Below are 20,738 nucleotides of genomic sequence, written 5' to 3'. Positions count from 1 at the left end.
ACTAGCAGCGCTTTACTACCAACAGTGTAAAGTACCTTTAGGGAGGTTTCCTCTATCTTGCTGTCCTGGTGATTATTGTCACCAGGACCGAAAGTGAGGTCAGATCCTAAATTTTGGGTTATCACCAAAGCAAGAATATAAAGAAAACATTCCATGGGAACATTTGTTAATGGACAACTGTTTGAGGGAGACTTCGAAAGTGTCCTAAGAAGAACGGCGACTGAGTCCAGGTTGAAGCCCCACCATCCAAGTAGACATACGGTTGCTCATACTAACAGGGCCCCTCACGGGCTCACTTCGCTCGCTACGCTTCGGACATGGCCTCGCTTCGCTCGGCTATTTCTTATTCTAACTCTGTGTCCACTTGGATGGTGGTGCTTGAACCTGGACTCACTGCGCAGGTGCCATTTATCTTCGGAAATGTTCGGCTTCTCTTTGTCCACTGTACTGCGCAAGCGCAGTACAGGGCGATCACTATCCGATGGGGGACACTATTTGATACATCACCGGAATGTTTTATATGTATATTTATATGCATATTTTCTATATGGTATTTAATAAGGCTAAATATGGTTTACAATGCAAATATCCCAGTGGATGCCTTGGTGTGGCCTGGGAGATGTTACAACTCAACATCCAAACACAGGGTCTGGCTACATCCTCTGTGACTTTAACCTGACTGCTGTGTATATTTTATAGGGCACCTCCCCTTGCAAGAGTATACAGTACTATAGTTATGAATACAAGCATTGTGCTTGCTCCTACATTCAACCATTATAGCCTGAATTATTCCCTAAGTGCACCACAGGAAAGTAATCTACAAGTGTAAAGATTCATAAACACATTCTATATGTACTACTAGTCTGAAGGCCTTTATTTAGAAATAATTCAAAGCTTAAAGCCATATTAAACCCAAAAGAAAACATTTATTATACTGCATCTTACCAGTTCTTAGATGTGATGGCTGCATTTGTTTCTTTTTTTTAGGCTTTCTTTCCTCTTTTTTTAACTGATGCCAGCCAGCAAGCAAGCCTGCTGCTTTTCAAAAGAACAAGATTTCTTGCAGTTACAGGGAAGAGACAAACCAGTTAACACTGGTAGGGATGCTTGCAATAGTCAACTTTTATTAATTTATGTAAAATCTTTATCCCAAAAGGAAAAAAAAAGTAGCTGTGACTGAGTTTACACAATGTTCATTACTAAGAACTGTCAACATGAACTGGCAATAACCTGCATTGCCTCTCTAGATGCTGTTAGTGAACACAAATACAATATTCTTCTTTATGTAGCGCTACCCCTGGAGGAGCCGCTTAATGTATATTTTGTTCTGTACTCTGCCTCTCAACCCCAAGAACAGTCCCAACCCCTCTGGCAGACTTACTTGGCAATATTAGTGTGAAACACAGCAGTAGAGAGGAAACACAACTGTGGTAAACCATAAGGTATGGTTACTGAAACAAAAGTGACCCGGCCAGTATCTCAGGCTGAAATTAAACCCTGATAGGGCAGCCAACCATCTGTGACCTGTGGCGTCCAACTTGGCGGTAGTGAGTAGGTATGTGAGGGGATTATTGTCAGTTTTAATCACAAATTCTGTGCCACACAGATAATTCCTCAGTTTATCCACCACTGCCCACTTCAAGGCCAGAAATTCGATTTTGTGTGTGGGGTAGTTCTCGGTGGGTGCTAGACTCCGACTCACATAGGAAAAAGTCCAGAGATGCCCATCATGCTCTTAAAACAGCACCCTGCCTAACCCTTCTTGGCTGGCATCCACATGTAGTTTGAATGGCTTAGCTGTATCTGCGTAGGCCAGGACTGGAGCAGTTGTAAGGCCCCACTTCAGCTGCCTACAAAGCTTTTCACACTGGGTGGTCCACTATTCATGAATGGACTCTTTGGGCTTCCTGGGCCCTCCAGCTAGTCTGACAGGCTTAACTGAATTGGGATTATTGTCTTCCTCTTAGATTTTCAGTAGCTCATTGAGTGGTTGAGCTATTTTAGCAAATCCCTCAACGAATCCCCAGCAATATGAGCAGAATCCCAGAAACTATCTAAGCTTGGTCACATTAGTAGGTTTCGGCCAGGAGGTGACGGCTTACAGCCTCTGGGGGTCAGTGGCCACTCCATCAGCATGTCAAGTCACCTGAGACCAGGTGACAGATGCACTCCGTAGGAGTCAGAAGTGCATCACTAGGTAGTGGACCTTAGGACTGACTGCTGCGGATTGTACCCAGGGAGATCCAGGACACATGTCTACAGGATCACTAACACAGATCCCAATGGGAGCTGGAGCATAGATTCCCCAGGGCACAGAGTCTAAGAGCCAGTGGGTGTTCACCAGAGCCTCCAGTGGTGAGGATGGACTTCGCTGCAGTTTGGCTCCAGGTTGCGACCCCTAAGGTCTCACAATTCACGCTCACAGTAGACTACAGGAGAAGGAAGCAGCAGGCTGGAACGACAAGGATAGTAAGGGGATACGGCAGAGGTCAGGGCAATTAGCAGACAGGAACAACAGAGTACACGCTAAAGGTTCAGGGTCACAGGCAGACAGGGATGGTCGGAGACATGCAAAAGGTCAAGGTCACAAGCAGACAGGAATCGTAGAGAACACGCCAAGGTCGGTAACAGAGTCAAACGTAGCGCACACAGCAAGCAGGAAACAGGAAGCCAAACACACAATGATACACAATGGTTGATCAGCCCCGCTGACTTGCAGTGCACAGGTTAATATAGAGTACCCTGATAGGGCCTAGGGTGGAGCCATGCTTAGAGGAGAGGTTATAAAAACCACCAGATGGAAGCGGCTGGCCTCTTAGTCAGAACACATGAGGGGAGGTAAGTAAACAGAGGAAGATCACTGCATAACCATGACACAGCAGACACGATGTGGCCAAGGTATTTGACCGAGGGTTGATAAAACTGTCACTTCTCCAGAGAGAGCTTCAATCCTTCATCATAGAGTCTCTTCAGGACCTTTTCCAAACACTCTTCATGCACCTCCAGAGTCCTGCCAAACACGATGATGTCATTTAAGTACAACAACACCTTGATCAGGTTCATGCCACCCACAGTCTTCTCTGTCAGCCTTTGGAAGATGGCCCGGGGCACCAGACAGGCCTTGAGTCATGTGATCAAATTCAAAGAAACCCACTGGGTTAAAAAAAGCAGTCTTTTCCTGATCCTCAGGGTACATGGGGATTTGGTAGTACCCGCTCCTCAAGTCCAGCACACTAAACTATTTCACCCCTGACAGGCTCTGTAAGGCTTGTTCTATCCTTGGGGTGGTATATTGGTCAGGAATGGTCCTTTGGTTTAGCGTCCTATAGTCGATACAAAACCGCAGCGACCCATTCTTCTTCCGTACCACCACTATTGAGGAAGTGTGTGGACTCCGGGACTCTCGGATGACATCTGCTCTTTCCAGCTCTGCCAACTGTTCACGCAGGTCCTCCAAATCCCTTAAAGGAATCCGTTGGACTCTTTCTCTGAATGGCTTATCCTATTGAAGACGGAACCTGTGTTGGTCGCTTTTTGCATATCCCACATCAAACTCGCTCTTGGAGAATGCAGCCTGCCATATCAGGAGTTGAGTCTGGGCCCTTTCCTTCCACGCAGGTGAGAGAGAAGTATTCTTTGGATAGAATTCCTTGACAGGGATCCCATTCTTTTCTCCCCCCCACCAAATCAAAACGGTGAGACTGGGGTAGCCAGATTCACTTGTCCCAGGAATGTCCGAGCCAGCATCTTCACTGGTGAGGCTGTTATGTTGCGGACACTGACCAAGATCCTCCCGTTGCTTCTTTGCAATGCTTTGTTTGAAATCACTTCGGGAATCATCTCAACTTCCATGTCTTTTTTTATGATCCTAATGATGCTATGCAATATAGCTGCTAGAATCAATAATGTGAACACGGCATAGATGTCTGCTTTCAGTGTTCATTATAGCACAAAACCTAACTTCTGTGGGACTACAAGTATCACCAGTTGAACTGTTGTGAATGATGTCTGAAAGAAGTCTTTTACTAAGATATGGGCTATGCCCGCTCACCACTCTGGAACTCAGATGAAGTTGGCAATGATGCAGATGATGAGAAAACTTTAACAGGAACTCTCTCTCTGTATCCGGGCTCTGGGGAATGGCGCCCACCACGCCATGGTGCATTCCACTGGAATCTGAAGTGCAGTCTTCTCTGGACATCCCAGAACATCCTCCGATCCGCTGCAAGGAAGAAGCAATGCTGTCCACAGAGATCCCTCTATTTATAGCTGTCCGACTCCTCACTGTATAGGCCGCAACTTAACAGAAGCTCACTGTCACACAGACCTGCTGCTGGCAGAGTCAAACGGCATCCCAAGAGAGAGCTCTAGGCCTCAATCCATCCCTCTTATAGTCTCCCCAGCAGTCTGTTCTTCTCTCCTCTGCAGTCTGGAATTTGTAGTCCATAAACTCTGAAATCCCAATGTGAAACTTGAGTCCTGGAACTACAATTCCCTGCATGCTTTGCTTCCTGTATCCAGTCTGCTAGCAGGATGTGATGACACAAGCTTTGCTGCCACTAGAGGGAAACAGTGTCACTGTAGCATTGTTACAGAGTGTCTTTTGATTGCAGGAATATATTTATATCGAGCTCCCTGCTACATTTATAATTATACTAATTTAATATACTCTGTTCTGGCTTGTGCTGGCATTATACATACCAGACACAATAGAGATGATCTGCCAGTAGAACAAGTACATAGGAATGCATCATGCTGCAAAAGATAACACATTACCCTACACACTTAACAATACAGATTTCCAGACTTATTCAACCCCAACACGAATTATTGCTAGCGTACGTCTATACTGGCACACTTTTTTTACTTTTTGTTTGTTTTTTTCCCTCCCCATGCTGTGAGCAACTAGACAAGCCTAAGGGGGAATGCTAGTGTACATTAGACAAAAAATAAATAGACTGAATACAAATGATCTCAACTAACTGTGTCACAGCGCACAGTCTTTAAAGTCGTGACTTGCATTCCACAGAATATATTACACAGCTTTTTCTCTCATTCTACTTATCATTAGTATACATGTTTTTTTTTTTTTTTTTCAGCATACATGCAATCATATAGAAGTATAGAAAATAATTAACACAAATAGATGTTTATCACTGTTTCAATTATAGGTAAACAGGACAAACAAACTAGTCTTATTACAGTACATTTAGTGAAGCAATATAAATGCCACTTCTGACGTCTCCTTCTGAAAAGAATACTCTTTGGACTGTCATGCTGATCAAGTGGCTTTTGCACTTTCTACTTATGCAGATTAGTCTGGCTATAGAGGGAGTGATTTTCTTTCCTGCGACAGAAAGAAAATTGCTCGATTCCCCCTATGAGTTATTGTGTTCTCCCTCTGCTGGGACAACACAGTGATTATTGCTAGTGGCTATAACAGCAAGTCACAGGCCGCTGAATAAAAAAAGCTAGCCGTTGGTGAATCAAAATTCGGGCCAGTTCAGCAGGGACTGGCTAAATTTAAATCCATGTGTGGCTATTCTCACTCGACAGAAGTCGATTTAACAATCAACTTCTGTTGAACAGGCTTGTTGGAAAAAAAAAATTGAAAAAAAAAGTCCCACTGTCAGAATACAATGTCTTAGCAGGGAGCAGTCCTCTACCCATGAAGACTCATTCAGCCCATTGCCTGACAAAAAAACAAACAAATCTAACTAATCACTGGCATAGAAATGAACTAAGTGTCCCTTTTACTCACCTAAATCCGTTGTCATTAGGGATGAGCTTGATGTTCGAATCAAATGCATGTTCGACTTGAACATTGGGTGTCAGCCCATTCGCCGAACAGCGAATATTAGGGGGCATTCACGGGAAATTTGAGCGCTGCGGAATGCCCCATAATGCATATTGCTGTATGATGACTGGTCAAAGCATGCAACTGACCTGCATGCTTTGGCCAATCACAGCACGCTCTGCTGAGAGAGCCATAATTGCCCAAAGGTAGGGTATATATATATATATATATATATATATATATATATATATTAGATTTATATACTCTGCATTTAGCGTAGACTAGATATTCAGTGTATACTCTATATTCAGTCAGTATAGTTTATATAACACAATGTATTGAGGTAGTTAAGGGGTCCCTTCAGACCTTTCAAATATAATAATGCAATATAACTGCTTTTAAAAGTAATATTAAACGTATGGCATAACTAATACCCTGATGTGTGCCCCCACTGCTTATTGCAAAGGGATATAGGTGGGCAGCCTACCATAATTATGGAAAAACACTTTAAAAATCACTACTTGCCACAAGTATGTTTTTATTACTTTTAGTATAGTGTCATGAACATTCAGCATGATTTCCAAACCGTGTTCACTAGATGGAACCTCAGCCTGGCATTCAGCAGGATGAGTCATGTACTCTACTTCAGTTCTCACAACTCTGCATGCAGAACTGCCAAAATGTTTTTTTGGAAAGTATTTACATTTTTCAACATCTCTATTTTTATATCAAAACTTGAGCAATACTCCGGGAAATTTTAATCTAAATTCGGCACTTACTTAAACTAGTTCTGGTGGATTATATTCTGCATATTATTTTATTTGACACTTAACAAATTCCTTCTAAAATGTAACCTACTTAATGATTACATGCCTCAATTTAGTAATAACAACATACTGTAGAATATAGCAAACTAAAGTCATTAATATTTTTATGATATTTAAAGAAAGAATTGGTGGTTTGAAATTTGTTATTTGTGATTTTAATTTCAAATTCAATACACTGGTTGCTTAATTGGATTGTGCACAGATCATGTACCCTAAAGAAGTGATTGAAGCAAGAAATATATGGGTGAGTTGACTGGACATACATGTCAGGGAAAGGATTTCATTTGTTTCAAGTTAATATAAAATAAAATCAACCAGTCACCTCCATATACCTGTGCCATTTATGGTAAAAGATATGAGGTGTAAAATTTCCCACGGACATGCAGAGATGGTCAGTAAGTAGTGTTTGGTGAATGGTTTGGCCCGAGCATGAGATCGCCACATTCGGGGAACAACCGAATTTTCAGGGTGTTTGGTGGGTGTTCGCCTCGCTGAATGCACTGTATGCTGCACAGTGCATTCTGCGCCCTGATCGGGCACAGTAAAATCTGGTTGTTAAGGAACAGGGCCAGGTAGCCGGCCGCCGTGTCCTTAACAACGGATAAGTCATCAGCTGTCAATAGGCTTCCCCGCTGACAACTAAATAATAAAATAAAAATTTGCTGATAAAAATAGTAAAGAAAAAAAAAACGGGGTAGAGATCACCCCCCCTGTCCATACCAGACTTACCAAAATGTAAAAAATAAAACGGCATGGGGTCCCTCAAAAAATCCATACCAGACCCTGCATGCAGCCTAGAAGGTCAGGAAAGGGGGGGGGGGCGAGCGAGCAGCCTCCCCCCTCCTGAATCATACTAGGCCACATGCCCTCAACATGGGGGGTTGGCGAGATCACCAGGTGGCCCTGCCCTTACCTGTATAAGAACTGTCAAAACGGCAAGCCATTTCATGGTCGGAGCACTTTTTATTTTGATGATGGATCTACATCAGGGGACACTGTTTTTTATTGTCAAAAACCTATCTACTGTTTTTATTTATTTTGACACTTTTTGGTAAATGGATAGATACTCATTCCCATTGGGGGTCGAGGGGGGCGGACAGGCGGGATCTGGGGGCCCCTTTAATGGCGTGGGGTTCCCCCTCAAAATCCAAGGGGGCTTCCAGATTCAGATAAGCACCCCAACCGCAGACTCCCACAACCACAGCCCAGAGTTGTGGGGAAGAGATCCTTGTCCCTATCAAGATGGGCACAAAATGCTTTGGGGCAGGGGGGAGGGGGGGGCAGGTGGCCTGGTATGGTCTGGGGGGGTGAGCTCACCCCCCCCTCCTTTCCTGGCCTACCAGGCTGCATGTTCAGATCTGGTATGGTATACGTATCTGGTATACGTATTTTAGGGGGGACCCCATGCCGTTTTTTTTACATTTTGGCCATGACAGTATTTTCTTTCTTTTTTTTAATAGCCGTGTGTCGGCAATTGCAACCGCAAGTCAATTTAAATTTGACTTGATGCGTTTTTTTTCCTTTAGAAATTTCAGTTTTCCTGCAGCATGTTCTATACACCACTTTACAGGCAGACAAAGTGGACCCCACAGACTCTATATTTAAAGGAATTTTCATTTTTATTATTTCACTTTAAGCATCATTAAAATCACTGCTCCTGAAAAAGATTGTTTTAAAAAAAAATTGCATTAATACAACTGAACTAAATATAAACTGAACAGTGGGGTGTTCGGCTCATCTCTATCAGTAAGTCATAGAGTACAAATGTCATTCATAGTTGCCATGTGCACACATAAAATGGATTTTATTTTATGTGTGTACAATGTGGTGTTATTTCTGCACGGGTACTGAAAACAATGCAACATTAACTACATGTTTGCAACCTTAATCACATCCATTTTTGTCTATTGGTAATGTCTAAGTTTAATGTTGCTATATATCAGGGCTGTTAAACTCAATTTCATTGCAGGCGGCATCAGCATTATGGTTGCCCTCAAAGGGTCGGTTGTATCTGTGAGGCCGCGTACACACGGGCGGACTGTTCGCCCAACTTTGTCCGCTGAACAGTGTTTCAGCGGACAGTCCGCTCGTGTGTGGGCTTCAGCGGACAGTTTCAGCGGACAGTCTGACGAACAAAGTTTTTCGGAATTCCCGTAAGACAGTCCGCTGAAACTTGGTTTGAGCGGACAGGCCGCTCGTGTGTAGGCTTGTTCGTCAAACTAAGTTCCGCGCATGCTCAGAAAGGATTTACACGCCGAAGGTTGCATTGCAGTGTATAGGACGTAGTTTTTCTAGTCCCGTCGTACGTGCCGTTCACGTCATCGCGCACGCTTTCAGCGGACTGTTCGTTCATCGTGTGTGGTCAAGTCCGCTCATGCAAATTTTGAGCGGACTGTTTGTCGGATTGTTTGACAAACTAAGTTGGGCGAACTGTCCGCCCGTGTGTACGCGGCCTAAGACTATATAAAGTGATTCAGGGCTTGTTTTTTTTGTCAGAGAACTCAGGTGCAGGAACTCAACCACACCCCACCACCAAACTGCATCGAACTGTGGGTGTGGCCAAACTGCACTAACAGTGGGAGGATCTTAAAGGGGCAATAAATACTAGGAGTGAGTTATGTATGGAGTTCAGGGATGTGCTACGTACAGAGTGCAGAGTTCAGGGGTGCACTGTGTACAGAATGCAGGGTTCAGGGGTGCACTGTGTACAGAGTGCAGAGTTCAGGGGTGCACTGTGTACAGAGTTCAGGGGTGCACTGTGTACAGAGTGCAGAGTTCAGGGGTGCACTGTGTACAGAGTGCAGAGTTCAGGGGTGCACTGTGTACATAGTGCAGATTTTAGGGCTGGGCTATGCATAGTGTGCAAGGTTCAGCTCTCTTTCACAGGCTGTCCACATCTGACTTAGGCCGCGTACACACGCGGGGACTGTTCGCCCAACTTTGTCCGCTGAACAGTGTTTCGGCGGACAGTCCGCCCGTGTGTGGGCTTTCAGCGGACAGTTTCAGCGAACAGTCCGCTGAACAAGGTTTTTCGGAAATTCCGAAAAACTGTCCGCTGAAACTTTGTTTCAGCGAACAGTCCCCTCGTGTGTAGGCTTGTTCGTCAAACTAAGTTCCGCGCATGCTCAGAAAGGATTTACACGCCGAAAGTTATAATGCAGTGTATAGGACGTCGTATTTTTCGTCCCGTCGTACGTGCCGTTCACGTCATCGCGCACGGTTTCAGCAAACTGTTCGTTCGTCGTGTGTGGCCATGTCCGTCCATGCTAATTTTGAGCGGACTGTTTGCCGAAACTGTTTGACGGACAAAGTTGGGCGAACAGTCCCCGCGTGTGTACGCGGCCTTACACTCCTCGTTGGCTCTATCCTCTATCGTCCTTGGCTCCTATGCATTATGTCTAAAGCTACTTTAGCAGTTTGATGAAAATATAGTTTTATGCCCTGTACACATGACCAATTTTCCCGTTGGAATAAACTCTGAAGGTTTTTCCGATGGAGTTCCGCTGAAACTGTCTTGCGTACACACGATCACACCAAAGTCCGATCGTCAAGAATGTGATGACGTACAACACGTACGACGGGACCAGAAAAAGGAAGTTCAATAGCCAGTAGCCAATAGCTTCTGTCTCGTACTTGCTTTAGAGCATGTGTCGTTTTTCACCTGTCGGAAAGCATACAGACGAACGGTTTTCCCGATAGGTATTGGTTCCTTCGGAAATGTTTAGAACATGTTCTATTTCTAGGTCCATCAGAAAAAAGTCTGATGAGGCATACACACAATCGGAATATACAATGAAAAGCTTCCGTCTGTCTTTTTCTGTCGGACATTCCGCACGTGTGTACGCGCCATTAGAAGTATTTTAGGGCCATTTTGTAGCCAGGTGACCACAGCAAATGCTAAGTTTAAAAATAAAATTTTAATAAACAATTCCCGCACATAGCACTAAGGAAATAGGGCCAAAAATGAAAGATCAAGGACATTTTAAGTGTTAATTCAACAGCAGAACAAGCTTAAAAGACCTCTGTACAGCAACATGCAGGCTTCCCCTGTCCCATAATCTCACATTTGAAACACTTATTTTGTACAAATTACAAGTAATTAAACAAATATCAACCACACATTATCTTTAACCTATAAAAGTTTTTGGCAGGATAATATTCCACATGGAGCAGCGTGTATAGCCTATGGCCTATGATGACAGAGCTTCCAGGGGAGGTGCCCTGTTGCCTACAACCTTGGTATCTTGAGTGACATCTTGTGTTTCATAGAAGCCTGCATTACTCCCACATACTACATAACTCCTCAAGTCATACATGAATATGAGCTGTCTTTTTATACCATCCCATTACCTGGAGTTTCCTAATAACCCTGTCCATATCAATGTAGATCCACTCTACACAACATCTATTCAATGCTGGGAAAGCAAGATATAGCTAAATGTACAATTATGCTTTAAAATAAAGGTGATGGAAGTAGACAACATTGCATAAGCTTTTTTTGCAGTCTTTGTCTGCAACAAATGATAATACGTTTGAATATTGGTTAGGCTGCTATGTTATTAATAATTAATTATTTTGATTTATTTTTAGCAGCAGCTCTTAGTGGCTTTAATCAACAGTTAATTTTCAAAGTGATCATTCTACAGTAGAATGTTTTGGCGTGAACTAACTTACCTGCTGTCCCTCTCAGGAACCTCCTTGATAGCAATTCTCACTTGGTTACTGAGGTCTCGTCCAGCATATACCACTCCATGGGTACCCTTACCCAAGACTACTCTGTCACCGTTTTCATCATATTCATAATCAAACTAAACAAAGGATAATATTGTTGTTTAATTTAATCACAAAAGTAGAATGACATATGTAATTATACACATTTACAAAAAAACAGGCTTTTTTTTCAAAACAATATGCAAAACTAATTTATCATGGAAAGATGGACGAGTAGATATATAAATAAAAGGCAAACAAATGTAACTCAACTTTTACATGTTTCTTTTCTTATGTTGAGTTTGTAAGTCAGCCTTTCCCAAGCATTTTATCCCAGAGGAAAAGGTCTCATGGAACCCCTAGTAAAATCATTTTTACCAGGAGTAATTGGAAAAACACCCCTTACATTGATGGCCAGTGGTAAGAATGCCCACCCTTACAGTGGAGGTCATAATGCCACCTTTAAAGATGGCTAAAAAGATCATTGGCATCATATTCCTGGCTCTGCCAAGTTCAGTTGACCTTAGAACTATGCAGATGCCATTAGATGGAAGGTCATCAAGGAACCCCTAGCAACATCTGGAGGAATCCTAAGGTTCCACTGAACAATAGTTCAGAATGGCTGTTCTAAGTCAAAGTAGAAAAATAAAACTTTTGTGCATGGAACTAAAAAAAAACGAGGTCACAAAAAAGATACACAGTCATTCAGATATAGTACTAACAAACCCTATTTTTATAGCCTCCACTTTTCTTTCACAGCAGATATGCAGGGTAGCTAAACATGGCTTTGCAGCCTAATAGGCCTCAGAGACAGGCCACGTTCTTAGTAATCAGCACTGAATAAAAGAACTGGCCTAAGCTCCTTTCTTCCTTTGCAATACAGTTCTCTCTGAGGACACATACTGAAAAATGAACTGTTACTCAGTTATGCCGGCATAGAGCGGAGGAGGGGAGCATGCATCATTTTCACTGAGGACATTTTTTTTATATTATGGCATTCCTGAATAGGAACCAGTTACATATCATAACATACAAGGGTTCAGGACTATGAATAGATAAACTAGTCTAAATCTGGCCATACATAGACCGATATTCAGCTGGTTCAGCAGGAATCATGGAGATGTATGGGTAGGGCAGGGAAGTTGTCTGTGCAACCACCATGTCGGGTTTTCCCTGCTCAATCAGTGCCATAAGCTATAGCCGACGGTAGTGTATTCTGATGGCGGGGAAGTCTCCCTGTTGTCAAAATACCATAGCTCAGTGGGAAGGATTCCTCCATCCATATCAAGTGTTTGGTTGGGGGAATTGAGTCAGGTTTTCTTTCATTCAACCTGATGGTTGAACGATAACATGTTACTTATTTATGGGCTGCTTAAGACTTTAAATGCGCTTTAACTTTTTTGCTTCACTGTTCTTGTAGATGGTCTTTGTCCAGTTGAGAATGTTTACATTTACCTTTTTTCCATATGTTTAAGGTAGAAAGACTGTACTGCCATATCTGTGTAACTATTCCACAGTAAACGGTGGACAATTGTTTACCATTTGTTGATGATGTCAAGCAAAATGTGAACATTTTAACTTGAACACAATGGATACTTAAAGGAGAAGTGCAAGAATAAAAAAACATTCATACACACCTATATGGCTGCAGCATTGAACTGATGCTGCAGCTGTCCCCGAGAGGTCCAAGCCCGAGAATTGAGCAATCACTTGACTGCGGATCGCTCAGTTCTCAGTCTTCTGTCAGTCACTGCTCTCTGCTCTGCCCCTTTAAGTCTCACTGGAGCGCTGAGCTGTGGAGGGGGCAGGAGTGGCTGGCTCAGGTTCTCAGTGGCACGCTAAGAGGCTGAGCCAACTGCCGGTCAGACATTTATGTGGATCCCGGCATTATTGTCAGGATACATCAAGAGACTGGAGTGGCTCTGTGACATCAGCCAACAGCAGGCTTTAACCCACTGTCGGCTGATTCTGGGTTATTGAAGTGCAAAAGTAATTGCACTCCTGTGACCCACAAGAGAAATATGATCGAACAAGCTTTGGTCATACTTCTCTTTTAACAAAACATGGTAACATGTTTTATTTTACTACTCTAGCTTAAAATATCAAATTTGTTGAAAAGGCGAAGTTACACTTTAGGAGTAAAAAGGAGTAAGGAAAAAAAAAGGAATAAGCAGCACAACAATTGCAATAGTTGACTGCAAACCATAACATTTTGCATTACTTTACCACATCAAATTACAGGATAAAAAAATGAATGGAAATGCAGTTACTGTGATGGTACTATGGTGCATGATCATGTCATTTTCATCATGCCATGAATAATAATCAAAATCTATATTTGCCAAGATAGCAACATGATGGTAAACTCCAGGTAAATGTTTCCTTTTTTTAGTTTTGGACAGAGTGGAGACTTGGAGATTCCAAATGTAGGTCCATTTCACAGGGCCGTTTTTAAGGCAGGGCAAAAGGGGCAGCTGCCCTGGGCCCTGTCATTGTTGTGGGGCCCAAAGCAGCTGCCTCATACTTGCCAACTATCCTGGTTTAAATTCCCTCGTCCCTTGAGGTTTTAGTCCTGTGTTGTGTCCCAATTTCTCAGTGTGAATTGCTGCTACTAATTCTGCCCAGCTCTGCCCTATTGTTGTGTAAAGATGACTCACCTGCAGACCCTGTGTTTACATGTAAATTACTGGCATTCATATGTAAATAGGGGCGGCCGGTGGCATTGATACGTATATCATGCCCCCCTGAGGTCATATCCACATTAATCTCTAGCAACCAATCAACAAGCAGAAATCATGTGCTGTAACCTCTAGCAACCAGTCAGTGAGCTGTAATGATACACTTTAAGCTCTGGCAATCAATCGCAATAGCTGCCTTATCTGATTCAGTACACTGATTTTGAGTCTAGCTGCTATTTAATGTATGTCTAAGAGCAAGCGAAGAGCAAAACTGCTGGGGGGGGGGGGGGTTTCAAGAAAAGTTTTGCCCAGGGTCCAATCAATATTAGAGATGGCCCTGCATTTCACAGTCAAGCTATAAACTGTATTGAAGGTACAATGGCATTAGTTAGCAATTCACAGACATAGATATAGGAATAAATAGGGGCATCAGATCAATTAAGTTAAGAGACCATGAAGAGTTTATTTAAAGCATTTGTTAACCCAAAAAACAAAACAAAACAAAAAAACAGATCTTGTTCTCTCAAAGCATGTTATACAGCACAGCGCTTGTGCTCTATCATTTGGCCCCCTTTATCACCTGTAATACCTGTCTGATCCTGCCTGGCTATGTCCTTCCCCTGTGTGCTGACCACGATATATCAGGGCTGCTGATACATCAGGGCTGTCTCCTGTGTCCTCTCATCTATCATCTCTGTCCTCCCCTCCCTTACTGTCTGCTCATGTTAGCTCCCCCCACCTTTCCCGTTCCTGCTGCTTTCATACCTAACATTAAAAGCTCCCATCCTCTCTGTATTAGAAGAATAATTCCTCCTGTGTCTGTGTTATATCATAATTAAGCTTTTCTGTACTGCTAACACAGCGTCTTCCTGCGATCGTGTGACTCCTTGTTCATACTAAGTATGATCAAATATCAGGCTCCTCACCCAGGCAGTCCCATCCACCCCACAGTTAGAATCACTTCCTAGGACACACAGTTAATCCCTTGATCACCCCCTACTGTTAACTCCTTCCCTGCCAGTGTCATATATACAATAATCATTGCATTTTAATAGTATTGATCGCTATATAAATGTCACAAAAAAGTGTCAAAGGTGTCTGATCTGTCCCCCGCAATGTCTCAGTCCTAATAAAAATCACCATTACTAGTAAAAAATAAAAATAAAATAATAAATGCCATAAATATAGCCCCTATTTTGTAGACATTATAACTTTTGCGCAGACCAATCACTATACCCTTATTGTGATTTTTTTTTTAACAAAAAGTATACATATTGGCCTAAACTGAGGAAGAAATTTGTTTTTTTTTAAATGTTTTGGGGCTATTATAGCAAAAAGTAAAACATTTTTATTTATTTTTTTTAAAAAATTTTATTTTTGTTTATAGCACAAAAAATAAAAATCACAGAGGTGATGAATTGTCACCTAAAGAAAGCTCTAATTGTGTGTAAAAAAAGGACATCTATTTTGTTTTTGTACAAAGTCTCACACCCGCGAAATTGTTAAAACGACACAGTGCTGAATCGCAAAAAATGGCCTGGTCATTAAGGGGGCAAATCTTCTGGGGCTGAAGTGGTTAATCTTAAAATGTCAGAAGGAGGATATAAAACTTTTCAATGGCTCTGATGGACATAGCTCTGTTGAACCCTCCTAATCAGTGCTTAGAATAAAAACCTGACAGTGTCTCTAACCTTTATCCATTCTACCCAAAATTAAACTTGTACTGCATCCCCTGAAATATAGTTCAGATAAGGGAACATTATTTATTACAGCTGGAAATATTTTAGTCAGGGATTATTATAACCCATTGAAGTGATGATGTTAACTGTAAATTAGAAGACATACAGGAATGATACCCATTCGAAAAATAAATACTTAGAACACAAAGTAGTTGTAAACCTCAGACATGAAATATGAACAAAGCACATCTCTATAGTGTGTACTTATCTCAATTAAGAGCACTAAGTATTGTTCCCGTCTGCTACTTTGTTCCTCTGTTATCAGCATGCATTGCTTCTGACAATTTTCCTGACACCAAAAGAAAAATAGTGACAGGGGAGGGGGTTTCAGCTGACTGACAGTCTCAGCTCTGTTCCTGTGTGCTGTGTGAAGGGGAGGGGGGGGGGTCCCTTCCCTCCAATCAGCAAGAAGACCTCTCCTCCCTAAGCTCTGAAGAGTGCAACTTCATCTCTTCACTCCCGATTTTTTGAACTCTAATGCCGCGTACACATGGTCGGACTTTCCGATGGGAAATGTTGGATGTGAGCTTGTTAACGGAAAGTCCGACTGGTGTATGCTCCATCGAATATTTGCTGTCGGAATTTCCGCACACCAATGTTTGAGAACAGGTTCTCAAACTTTCCACCAACTTCACTTGTTGTCGGAAATTCTGATCGTGTGTACACAAGTCTGTCACACAAAAGCTCACGCATGCTCAGAATCAAGCAGAAGGAGCCGCACTGGCTATTGAACTTCCTTTTTCTTGGCTCGTCGTATGTCTTGTACGTCACCGCGTTCTCCTGTTCGGAATTTCCAACAACATTTGTGTGACCGTGTCTATGCAAGACAAGTTTGAGCCGACATTCTTCGGAAGAAAATCCACGGTTTTGTTGTCGGAAATTCAGATCGTGTGTACGGGGCATTAGGCTGCTTTCACACTGGGGCATCGGCGGTAAAGCTCCACTATTTTTAGCGGCGCTTTACTGTAATTTTTGTGGAGGTTTTCAGCCGCTAGTGGGGCACTTTTAATCCCCACTAGCGGGCGAAAAAAGGACGGCGGCGGAGGCGCTGACCATTAATTTCAATGGGCAGGGGCAGTTTAGGACCACTCCTTCACCGCTCTAAAGATGCTGCTTGTAGGAGTTTTTCTAACGTCCTGCCAGAGCATCGCCTCGGTGTGAAAGCCTGAGGGCTTTCACACTGAGACTGCAAGGAAGCCATTTTTCAGGCGCTTTACAGACGCTATTCTTTTAGCCAAAAAGTGCCTAAAAAATGCCTCAGTGTGAAAGGGGTATTAGACAAGCTTATACATTCAGGACTTTGAACAGATGTAGAGCGGAGAAGACTGCAGATAGACTGATACAACTTATGTAGAAGGATTTGTTTCATCTCGTGTATCACACGAGGATGATCCCTTCACTGGGTATATGTAAGGGCTTACAACCACTTTAAATAATGATTAAACAACCAATAGTTATAGCCTAAGTGAAGGAAAAGTGTCATATTTACTTCAAGGGAATCGCCATCAAAATCCACATCATCTGTGTTTTTTCCCCTTTCTTCAGTAATACTGTTAACCATATCAAAAAATCTGCAACAAAAGAAATAAAGATTGTATAACCAAGAAAATTAAAAATTCAAAAAGGTGTAACCACAGATCAATGCATTATTTCTATTGGAGAATAAAGTTATTCATTACATTATTGAAAATCTTGTACAACTGAAAATACCTACAGTATAGCAGTACTAAAAATAATGGAGTAAAGTGTTGCTTTATATGCTATCACACGTACACAAAGCAGGGACCATGCAAGTTATTATTTCATAGCTGGCATCTAAGGCAGGTCATAGACAGTGCAAAATTTCTTTCTTGCAACCACAGGTTGCAGGAAAGAAAATTGCATGATTCTCCCATAAACACAGACAGTGCTAACCTCTTGCCGAGCCATTGTCTGCTCCCAGCGGGGGGTGGGGGAAGTCACCCCCACTGGGAGAGCAGCCGCTAGCGATAATCACAAGTGAATCCGGCAGACTGGTTGTACCCAAGCTGACCAATTGATCAGTTTGGTACATTCAGCCTGCCCAATAATGAGTCAAATCTCGGCTGACTCCTCCATCTGTGGCTGACCTAACTTTGCATCCAGAGGTACTTGTTTCTAGCACAGATAAAGCCTACTTTATAAAACCATTATAAAATTATTTCAGGTTGTTTTAATAAAGTCAGAGCTTTTTTGAATTATGACTTATGGACCAACAAAACAGATTAAACAGTCAGGTAACAGTCACAAAAGTCAAAAGGAGTTATGCAGTGGCAAGAAGTGTAAAGACCAGGGCCGGGACAAGGGGTGGGCAGGAGCGGAGGCTTCCCCTGGCGCAATGGTTTATTGCAGGGGTAGGGGGCACCCTGACCCTAACCCTAAGGGAAAGGGGGGCGCAGTTTGGCATCTTTGCCCTGGGCGCTGGATGACCTTGTCCCGCCGCTGGTAAAGACTCTTAATTCTACTTTGATTATTTTGTGGTTCACACATAAGGATAATTAAGTGCACTTCAGTATTATAAAAGTAATAAGGATAAACGTGCACATGAATATAATGTAGGACTAAAATAGGTAGTGGGGTCTAAGAAAAATCCCTACATAGCAGGACCTATTTCCTGTTTTGTTTAACCCCTTCTTGTCTGCACTATAGCCGAAAGACAGCTACAGCGCAAAATTACCGGTAGGGTGTCCATGTATGTCCTCCAGAGCATGTGCTGCCTGAGCGCCCCCTGCGGGGCATGGGTGGCACACTCTGTGATCGAGCAAGTCTATGAGATCCCGGTAAATGATAGCTGATCACGTGATGTAGACAGAAGCCAGTAATCAGATTTTTTTTCGTCACGCTGACAGTGTGAGGAGAAAAAAAAGCCGATTACTGGCTTGTGTAAATGGGACATCGGTCTCATACACGGAGAGCCACTGCCACCTCTTAAGTGCCCACCAGTGCCACCTATCAAAGCCTACCAGTGCCCATCAGTGCTGCTAATCAGTGCCCATGAGTGCCACCAATCAGTGTTGCCTATCAGTGTCTCCTATCGGTGCCCATCAGTGCCACCTATCGGTGCCTATCAGTGCCCATCAGTGACACCTATTAGTGCAGTCTCATCAGTGTCTCTTGATCAGTGCCCACCAATGCCACCTCATCAGTGCCGACTATCAGTGCCCATCAGTGCAGCCCCATGAGGGCACATCAATGAAGGAGAAAAATTACCTATTTGCAAAATTTTATAACAAACTATAAAAACAGTTTGTTTGTTTTTCTCAAAAATTTCAGTCTTTTTTTGTTTGTTTAGCAAAAAATAAAAACCCAGCAGTGATTAAATACGACCAAAAGAAATCTCTATTTGTGTGAAAAAAAAAAGATAAAAATTGAATTTGGGTAAACTGTAGCATGACCATGCAACAGCACTGAAAGCTGAAAATTGGCCTGGGCAGGAAGGGGGTTTAAGTGCCCAGTAAGCAAGTGGTTAAATTACCAATTCATTTTACATTTGAACAGCTAAACACATTCCATGTGTATCAAAACAAATGGGGTTCAATGTGTTATAGTTTGTTTTTGTTAAAAAGAAATCAAAGCCTGTTTTCTTCCAGCAGCTGCAGCTGCAGCCCCGTACTCTCCGTGTGAAAGCAGCAGTCTCATTGCAGAGGCCTGATATGCCCCCTACTTCCTGATTATTGGAAAGCTCTGGCTGTGACTCAGCAAAAAGCATGTCGGACCTCTGCAAAGAGACCACTGCTTCTCCAAAGAGAACAAAGGACCGACTCTGCAGCATTCTGACAGGACACAGACCTATCTACTCAGGTTGTGGCTGATTTTAAAAGAAAAAAAACTATAACTTTGCACACCTTTTTGATTTGATGATTTGATCATTATCTCTGGGACCCAGCTGTCTTGAATATAAGTATTGATGTGGTCATTAACCGCTTGCCGACCAGCCGTCATCATATTTCTGCGGCAGGTTGGCACAATCCCGCGAACCATCGTGGCTATACGTCAACTCGCGGGATCGGAATAGCAGGCATGCGCACATGCCCGCTGCACAGTGGGAGCGCCGATGCTCGTGGCCGATGGTCACAATGACCGCCGGCCATGAGCTATCACGAGCATGAGAGGCAGAACAGGGAAGCGTGTGTGTAAACACACAAATCCCTGTTCTGTTCTGAGAGGAGTGACAGATCGTGTGTTCCTAATAACTAGGAACCACAATCCATCACTTCCTCTAGTCAGTCCCCTCCCCCTACAGTTAGAAACACATAGCAGGGAATACAGTTAACCCCTTGATCGCCCCGTAGTGTTAACCCCTTCCATGCCGGTGACATTTTTACAGTAATCAGTGCATTTTTATAGCACTGATTGCTGTTTAAACGCCAATGGTCCCAAAAATGTGTCAAAAGTGTCCAATGTGTCTGCCATAATGTCGCAGTCCCGATAAAAATCGCAGACCGCCACCATTATTAGTAAAAATAAATAAAATAAATGCTATAATTTTTTCCCCTATTTTGTAGATGCTATAACTTTTGTGCAAAACCAATCAATATAGGCTTATTGCAATTTTTTTTTACCAAAAATATGTAGAAGAATACATATCGGTCTAAACTGAGAAAAAAATTGCTTTTTAAATAAAAAAATGGGGATATTTATTATAGCAAAACGTACAAAATATTGTTTTTTTCAAAATTGTCGCTCTTTTTGTTTATATCTGGAAAAAAAACGCAGAGTTGATCAAATACCACCAAAAGAAAGATCTATTTGTGGGAAAAAAAGGACGTCAATTTTGTTTGGGTGCAGCGTCGCACGACCACGCAATTGTCAGTTAAAGCGACGTATCGCAAAAAATGGCCTGGTCATTCAGCAGCTAAATCTTCCGGGGCTGAAGTGGTTAAATTATAATAATGCTAATGTATATCATAGTGTGTTCTGAGGTGAACACTAAGGAACCTTTATAAAAGAAAAATATAATACACAATAT

At 42.6% G+C, this 20,738-nt stretch overlaps 1 protein-coding gene across 2 annotated transcripts in view; it reads right to left on the bottom strand.

The window, feature by feature from the left end:
* Positions 1 to 20,738, bottom strand: part of MAP3K5 (mitogen-activated protein kinase kinase kinase 5) — a 222,179-nt gene that overhangs the window by 46,703 nt on the left and 154,738 nt on the right. For both annotated transcript variants that reach the window (XM_077486787.1, XM_077486786.1), the window contains exons 14-15: positions 17,241 to 17,322; positions 11,299 to 11,432 (exon numbers count right to left, since the gene is read on the bottom strand). In XM_077486787.1, the coding sequence (XP_077342913.1) occupies positions 11,299 to 11,432; positions 17,241 to 17,322 (216 nt within the window). The remainder of the gene's footprint in view (positions 1 to 11,298; positions 11,433 to 17,240; positions 17,323 to 20,738) is intronic.

Source organism: Lithobates pipiens, unplaced genomic scaffold (assembly GCF_037356315.1).
Source record: "Lithobates pipiens isolate NorthernLeopardFrog02 unplaced genomic scaffold, aLitPip1_a1.2 Scaffold_18, whole genome shotgun sequence".
Lineage (NCBI taxonomy): Eukaryota > Metazoa > Chordata > Amphibia > Anura > Ranidae > Lithobates > Lithobates pipiens.
Note: the sequence above shows the minus strand (reverse complement) of the source record. Positions and strands in the feature narration are given on the sequence as shown.